Raw genomic sequence first — 8,942 nt, 5'->3', positions numbered from 1 at the left:
TTGGAAAAAGATATATTGTATCTTTTATTTATTTCTATATTTTATGCTTTCCTAGTTAGATGAGGATTGTAATTAGGAAACTAGATAGATTTTAGGTATATAATCAATATATGATTATTTAGGCTTGGGGAGCAAGTAACATTCTAATTGATGTGGGTTTCTTGGTTAGCCTATATAAGAGGGGTTAGGCTTACTAGAAAATGATGGTTGAATGATGGTGCATCAATGATGATTTTATTAAGGAGGAAAATCATCCAGTGGGTTATTTTCTTATTTTATAAGAACAATAAAACAATATTTTATTTTGTAGGAACAATAATAAAACAATATTTTGTTTGAGGAGAAGCAATTTAAATTTCCTCATAAACATTGTCTATTTTATTATCGTATTTTGCTAATTATTTTATTTAGTGTTTGAGGGTGAGTTCCCAAATCGGTCCAATGCACACTTCCGTTATAACATATTGGTATCAAGAGCTAGGTTGAGACATGGAAGATTTTGGGAACAAATACAAAGTAAAATTATTTAACGAGAAGACGAGTTTTTCGTTATGGCAAAGTATGGTGAAGATATCAAAATTTGTGGTCGGGACAATGGTTGAAAACACGGTTGGAGGGTTTGTAGTTTTGTCTTTTAAAAAATTACATGTTGTAGGGTTTGTAGTTTTATCCTTTAAAAAAATTACATATTAGAGGCTTTATAATTTTTGCCTCAAAAACCAACGATCGGTTTGATGGTTTTCTTGTGATTTTTCCGGTGCAAAAAATCACTAGTTAGAGTCTCCAAAAAAGGAACGAGAGAAATCACTTCATGGATGGAAGTAGAGGTTTGAGTTCGAGGGAAGGCGTTCAATCACGGGTTGGTCGAGCTGGAAGTCATGTTAGGCTTGAAGGGAGGTTTGTTGGGGTTGCAAGCCCAACAAGATAAATAAGTTTCGTTGGTACATGTGGATGTTTGGTAAGTTGAGTTTAAAGGAAGATTTGTTAGGAAATAACTAAACTTACCAAATACCAACGAGATTTGTTTTTGGAACTGATATATTGTATCTTTTATTTATTTCTATCTTTTATGCTTTTCGAGTTAGATGAGGATTGTAATTAGGAAACTATATACATTTTAGATATATAATCAATTTAGGATTATTTAGGCTTGGGGAGCAAGTAAAATTCTATTTGATGTGGGTTTCTTGGTTAACCTATATAAGAGAGGTTAGGCTTACTAGAAAATAATGATGGTTGAATGATGGTTCTTCAATGATATATTTTATTGAGGGGGAAAATCATCAACAGGGTTATTGTCTTATTTTGTAGGAACTTAATAAAACAATATTTTGTTTGAGGAGAGGAAATCTAAATTTCCTCATAAACATTGTCTCTTTTATTATCGTGTTTTGCTAATTATTTTATATTGTGTTTGATTGTGAGTTCCCAATGTTGGTAAAATACCCATCGCTTCCAATAATAAAACAAAGAAGATGAACGGGGAAAATACTTGATTGATGATATCAATTATACAGTTGTGTCGCAGAACTAAAATCTACTGTATTAGAAGCGAAATATGCCACTACCGGTACAGGTTTTTTGATGACGCACGCCCCTAATGTTAACACAACTCTTCTCGTAATCTGTGTACCTGAACCCAAAGAGTGGAATTACTCAACAACCGTTCAGATCTCAAAAGGTAGGTTTGTGTTTATGTGTTTAGGGTTTCAGAAATAACAAAACAGTATATCTTAATATGGGGTTAAAGAGGGTATATATATGAGTAAACAAGAAAAGGAAATAAAAGAAATATCTTGTCTCATACTTCACGCGCACACGAGCAGCCGAGCCATCGCTCGCAGGATAGCTCGACCCTGCCGCACACACACATGCACCCGAGCTATAGCTCGTCCTTGCCGCAACTTTGTGTGCAACTAAGCTAGGTCATCTATAGCTCGACCTTGTTTTCGTGTGTCGTCACCAAGAGAACTATAGCTCTCTAGGTAGCTCGGTAATAACTTCTTCCGATATGCATTACAATTGTCATAACTCCAAAAATCCTCCACTAATGCAAACAGACCAAAGATCATGAAATCTGAATAGTAAAATGAAATGTTAGGTACTAATGCATTAGTATCCATAAGGTTTGAACTAATGCCTTAGTGACACAAGTATTCAACACCCTTCTAGTGAGTATCCAAAGGTTTGAACTCCAGGAGCGAGGAAGGAACATGTATCACTTACTTCACCTTTAGAGCTTCATCAATTCCGCCACTATTGGCCAACACATTGGGCTCTCATGAATACTTCATAAAGACAACACCACACTCTTCCCTTGAAGGAGGCCACCCTTGGTATTCACGTAGGTGTTCCGATTGTGTAATACTTGCACATTCCCAGCATATCTAAGGTCTTCCCCTGCAGGCTGAAACACATTCATGCACCTTGCGAACCCAAGATTCACCATGCATTTGAATAAGAACATTAATAACGTAAAGTTCAACCCTATCAACTCAACGGTGCGCAAAACTGATGTAGAAAGGAGTGTGATTGCTTGTAAAGGCAAAGTGACACTTTGTCACTACCATTGTTCTGTGATTTCCTTAATTGCACGTGATTTACTTTACTTGGAAGTAGAAGTATTTAACTAAATATATACCCTAAGCTAACAAAAATTATTTCTCAAATTAACAGGCATCAAGCAAATCTACAGTAACATCTAACATAAGAACGCATCTGGCCAACTATGAAGCACGGACACGCCACATAACAGAGGTGTCCGAGTCGACTTGCGTGTTCAACACCGACACGGGTGGGACACGGTACGATACGTGTCCGACACACCAAAATCCGTGTCCCGTTTTTTTTTTTTAAATATGATGCATGGACACGAACCGTGTCACCCCTAGACACGGCCCGTTTTAACGTGGACACGCCATTTTGTATTCCAGCCCAAGTCCCTCAAAGTCTCAAACCCTATTGCTCCTTTCAATCCTCTCTATCTCTCGTCACTCAAACTCACCTCAACCCAAATCGTCGCCACTGACCACCAGTCCACCACTCGTCACCGCCTGACCGTCGTTCAGACTCGTCGCCACCAACCACCGTCGTAAGTCTCATTCTCAGTCATCTCTTTGACTCTTTCTCGAATTTAACGAAACCCCCTTTAATCCTCTATTCTTCTGCCGTCGCTCGACGCCACCGTCCACCGTCACTCGTCGGCCTCGCTTTTCACCGCCGGTGCTCTCAGCCCTCTCAGGTAATCCTCTCATTCTCGTTTTCATTTGAATTAATCCCTTAATTCGCTCATCACTAATTTTGCTTAATTCACGATTTTGCTTAATTCACGATTTTGCTTAAATTGGCTGGTGTTGTTTCACTGTTTCAGTTGTTTGTTGCGTCTGCGTGGGCCTGACCGTCGCACTGTTCATCGCCGTCGCTCGTCACCCGCCATTGCTGGTCATCGCCGTTGCCCTGTTCAGGTAGGCCTCTCGTCCTCTCACCATAGTTTATTACACTATTCAGGTTATTTGTTGTTGGGCTTGTTAATGTTACTTGCTAGATGCTATTCTTGCTACTTGTTTAATTTGATTTGATATAATGATATGAGATGTTTGGGATTTGGATTGAAGTACAAAAATTTGCAAGAATGTCTTCTAGTATTGTAAATGTGCACTGTGTAATTTGATTGTGTTGTTTGAGCTGAACTGGAAATGTTTGATTTGCTGAAAATGTGTTGTTGTCTTGCTGAAATTGTCAGGAATGTCTTCTAGTGGTTCTAGTGCCTCTGGTTCGTGCAATGTCAGTGGTAGTAGTAATTCATCTGAGTCTATGAAAGACCCTTACCCTTTGTGGAAATTTGTTGTTAAGGGTGATAAAATATCGAGTGGTGGAGGAAATTATAATTGGAAATGTAACTTTTGCAGCGAAGTTAAAAATAGTTCATACACTAGAGTGAAAGCTCATTTGCTATGTGAAATAGGGAAAGGGATTCAAACTTGTAGTAAAGTAAATATTGATGACCTTGCTAAACTAAGAAAGCTTCATCGTGAATCTGAGGATTATAGAAAATCTTTGTTACCAAAAGTTCCACCTTTTTCAAATGAACCCATATCTTCTCACACATCAACTGAAACTACATCAGTTAGACTAGGTTCATCTGATAATGTAAAAAATCAGAGGGGATCTTTGTCAACATTGATTGCATGCATGATATGGCTTTGATGGATGCTAAAAATTGGTGGGAAACTTATGGTTCCCAAGTGCCTATGCTTCAAGGTTTGGCTTATAAGCTATTAGGTCAACCTTCTTCCTCTTCTTGTAGTGAAAGGAATTGGAGCACCTATAAGTTTATTCATTCTTGCACTAGAAATAAGCTTACTCCTAAATGTGCTCAAGACTTGGTATACATTCTTAACAACCTTCGATTACTTTCTAGGAGAAGTGAAGAGTACACCAAGGGGAGATCTAAGTTGTGGGATGTGGGTGGGGATGAGCATGACAACCTAGGAGAGGTTGGTATTCTAGAGATGGCCGAGCTCTCACTTGATGAACCCAAGATGGAAAGTATGATTTTTGATGATGTACTTGTTAATGGTGAAGAATGAAACTATTAGTACTTATGCTTATTTTATTTATGATTTGTAAAACTATTATTAGACATGTATTTGGTTTGATGGTTTCTTCCCATGTATACGACTATATTCGTACACTTTATTTATTTACTTTGTTTAAATAGATTTGTGTGTTTTGAGGCTAAATTTTTAGTGTTTTATTGAACAGGTTGTCAAATTCTCGTTTTTACCCATGTCTCCTATTTCAGGATTGCCGTTTTCCCGTGTTCGTATCCGTGCAACATAGCTGGCCAATAGATGCAACATTCATCATCCGACAATAAATCACGATAAATGGGCGTAAACAGTAAGAAAACAATGTCACAAGTCACAAAACAAGATTCTCATATTTACACAGCAAATATTTCAGGGGTTTAAAGCTCAATTAGAAAGACGTGACTAACATTCCAACAACACCATTACCAAATTTCAAATATTAATCAGGCAAGAAAGATTCTTGAGAAAGTACTTTAAACCGAAAATGGCAGATGCAGTTTTTGAAACTATACCTCAAAGGGTATATGACAGTTTTTTAAGACACGAAACACAGACCAAAATCATGCCACCGTCGATCCAACACCCAATTCTGAGAATAGGTGCCAGACAACACTGGCCATAAAAGTTTACGACAAAGAGAACACAAGTCTAGGAAAAACACAAAGCAAGTACTAAAGGAAAACAAGTTTTTATACTCATAACTGCAAAGATAATCTGCCTCAAATCCCTCAGCTAGTTGAAAACCCATTCACTTCTTCTTCAGAGCAGCCTTGGTAACCTTGGCACCGGTTGGGTCCTTCTTCTCAACATTCTTGATGACACCAACGGCAACAGTCTGCCTCATGTCCCTCACGGCAAAACGACCAAGGGGTGGGTACTCTGCGAAAGTCTCCACCACCATAGGCTTGGTGGGAATCATCTTAACCATACCGGCATCACCATTCTTCAAGAACTTAGGCTCCTTCTCAATCTCCTTACCTGAACGCCTGTCGATCTTAGTAACGAGCTCAGCAAACTTAACAGCAATGTGAGATGTGTGGCAGTCCAACACTGGAGCATAACCATTTCCAATTTGTCCAGGATGGTTCATGATGATGACCTGGGCAGTGAAGTTGGCTGCCTCCTTAGCAGGGTCATTCTTGGAGTCAGAAGCAACGAAACCACGCTTGAGATCCTTGACAGCAACATTCTTAACATTGAACCCAACGTTGTCACCGGGGAGAGCCTCTGGAAGAGACTCGTGGTGCATCTCAACTGACTTAACTTCAGTGGTCAGTCCAGTGGGACCGAAGGTAACAAGCATACCAGGCTTCAACACACCAGTCTCAACACGTCCCACTGGCACCGTTCCAATACCTCCAATCTTGTACACATCCTGAAGTGGAAGACGGAGGGGCTTGTCTGAGGGCCTCTTTGGCTCGTTGATCAAGTCAAGAGCCTCAAGAAGGGTTGGTCCTTTGTACCAGTCAAGGTTGGTGGACCTCTCGATCATGTTGTCACCCTCAAATCCGGAGATGGGAACGAATGGGATTTTGTCTGGGTTGTAACCAACCTTCTTGAGGTATGAGGAGACTTCCTTGACGATTTCTTCGTACCTACCCTTTGAGTACTTGGGGGTAGTGGCATCCATCTAATTTTAAAAACAGAGCATTATTAGAATAGAGCAAACAATGTAAACAACTCTATCAGAATACAGACCTTCAGAAGGTAATATAATGCATAACAATGAAACAGTGTTAATTATACCTTGTTACAACAACAGATCATTTGCTTGACCCCAAGGGTGAATGCAAGAAGAGCATGCTCACGGGTCTGACCATCCTTGGAGATACCAGCCTCAAAACCTCCAGTGGTGGAGTCAATAATGAGGATAGCACAATCAGCCTGGGAGGTACCAGTAATCATGTTCTTGATAAAGTCACGATGTCCGGGAGCATCGATGACGGTACAGTAGTACTTGTTGGTCTCAAACTTCCACAAGGCAATATCAATGGTAATACCACGCTCACGCTCAGCCTTAAGTTTGTCGAGCACCCATGCGTACTTGAAGGACCTCTTGTTCATCTCAGCAGCTTCCTTCTCGAATCTCTCGATCACACGCTTGTCAATACCACCAAGCTTGTAGATCAAGTGACCTGTGGTGGTCGATTTTCCAGAGTCGACATGGCCAATGACCACCAAACTAATATGGATCTTTTCCTTACCCATAGTTAAATCTCAAGTCAAACTGCAAACAGAACGACAAAATTCAGCACCAATCTTTTTATTAAACAGAGTCAACCACTCACATATAGCAGATCTAAGATAATAATTACCACCAAATAAGCAAGTTCATGCCACACTTTCATAGATGAACAATTGGAAAAGTGGACATATATGAGAGCAAAAATTGATTACCACATACATTGAACAATTATACCAACAGAGTTCAACCAATCTACAAAAATTATTATGGCAATTAATAAAATACCAAATGTCAGGAACCAGAATTGAACTGGTGACTCGAGGACATTTCATCCTCTGATCTACGAAACTTAGGTATCCTGGCCCGCCTTTCAACTAAACTACAATACCAATTATACAAACCAGCTTATCAAACCATGCTAGTCACTAGCAGCATGCATAGCACAAATCAAAAAGACTCGCTCTATAGCACTAGATTTATTACATTACTGTCATGATTGCTAATTGTACTGTACAAAATAATTTATCAGACCACCAAAGATCAAAATATTCAATTTCAGACCCATTATTACATATAATTGTGATTAATAATAAAATCCTAAAACAGAAGTAAGACCTTATACATGGTACCTATCATCTGTTAAACTATCACTGACTACTACAAAGCTAAATACCGTTTGTTCATCTTATTCAAGCATTAACAATAATAACTCAACCAGATAAGTTTTTCCAAAAAATTAGATCCGTCCAAAATTCATCTCACATGAAACAATTTAACCATCATTTGAGCAACAAATCGCGATAAAAATCACAGTAATATCATAAAATCGAAATCAATTACTAATTTTAAATCGTTATACAACAACATCAATAAAAACGATCAAATTGAAACTAGTCTAATACCAACATACATCAATCAAAGCTCAAATTAGCAAAAGCTTCATTTGTATTATACATGAACAGTAAAAACGATAACAAGCATTCACCAAAACATGCATCAATTGCATATCAACACAACATCACATACAAAAACACTATCAATCAGATCGAATAAAATAACAACAGATCAACTACATTAGCTCAACATGCAACAAAAATCAATCAACAAATTCAGCATAAAACACAAACATTCAAATAAAAAAAATAAAAAATAAATCAACAATTTACCTGATTACCAAATAAAACACAATCAATTCACAACAAATGCAGCAAAAACAGATAGAAGAGAGAGAAAAAAGAGGAGAGAGAGTAGACCTTCAGCGAAAAAACCTAGCCGCAATGAAGGTGGAAGAGAGAGATTTTAGAGGAGAGAATGTAGAAAAACTAGGGTTTAGATTGAGAAAATGACGGATTTTATAGTATGAAGTGGTATTTAAAATGACGAAATTGCCCTCCATTATTTCATTTGTTTTAAAGACAGTGTGCGCATAATTAGGAGTTTTAGGTCAATATGTCCACATAATTAGGTCACTTCACCTAGATTTTCTGATGTGAATCGGGTTATCTTTTGGGTTGACCCGTATTCATTTTAGGAAACCTTGTGGTAGAGGTAAAGTAGGCCCAATAAGATTTTGTGGGCCTGAATTACTATAATGGTGCATGGCATGTTGGTTTGTACTTTTTTTTTAATTAAGTTTTGACTGTAAAGTACTTGAAAAGGATTTTACACATCAAAAGGGTAGTTAACATGTTATGTCACGGATGTACGAGGCGAGCCCATGCCACTTTGAATCTTAGAGGCTAAGTCTTGGATAGCCTTTTTATTTTTTATACAAGAGTACTTCATTTTTTTTTTTTTTATAGTTCATGTGATGCACGATTTAAGGGTAAGTTTATTGTTAGTCTGGATTAGGGTTTGGAGATGAGTTTTATGCAACACTCATACGTTAATATTATCAAAGACTCATGTGAGTCTTGGATTGAGTTTGAAAAATCAAAACTCATATCCAGACTTTGTATGGGGAACAAAATGCTGCAACATTTGGTCATGAGCCAATCAAAATTTTCCACCTCACCTAACAAAGTTAATGCCAGTTCACTTCCAAGATTCCTAACGGCTATTTGCATGTAATTTGAATAATGGAGTGAGTTTTGGAATAATGTGTGAATTTGGAGAAAGTCTTGTATAAATCTTAATAATAAAAAAAAACATTTAAAAGTTAGTGA

The 8,942-nt window shown here is 37.9% G+C and overlaps 1 protein-coding gene across 1 annotated transcript; it reads right to left on the bottom strand.

Annotated features, from left to right (window-relative positions):
* Window positions 1–4,995: 4,995 nt before the first annotated feature.
* On the bottom strand, window positions 4,996–8,134 carry LOC110710252 (elongation factor 1-alpha). Its single transcript, XM_021888526.1, has 3 exons — window positions 8,031–8,134; window positions 6,339–6,819; window positions 4,996–6,222 (listed from the first exon to the last, which is right to left on the bottom strand). Exons 2-3 carry the CDS (start codon window positions 6,798–6,800, stop codon window positions 5,341–5,343), a joined length of 1,344 nt encoding a protein of 447 aa, XP_021744218.1. The 5' UTR covers window positions 6,801–6,819; window positions 8,031–8,134; the 3' UTR covers window positions 4,996–5,340.
* Between the last annotated feature and the right edge of the window lie 808 nt (window positions 8,135–8,942).

Source organism: Chenopodium quinoa, unplaced genomic scaffold (assembly GCF_001683475.1).
Source record: "Chenopodium quinoa cultivar QQ74 unplaced genomic scaffold, ASM168347v1, whole genome shotgun sequence".
NCBI lineage: Eukaryota > Viridiplantae > Streptophyta > Magnoliopsida > Caryophyllales > Amaranthaceae > Chenopodium > Chenopodium quinoa.
The sequence above is the reverse complement of the archived record's forward strand: the minus strand, read 5'-3'. Positions and strand labels throughout refer to the sequence as shown.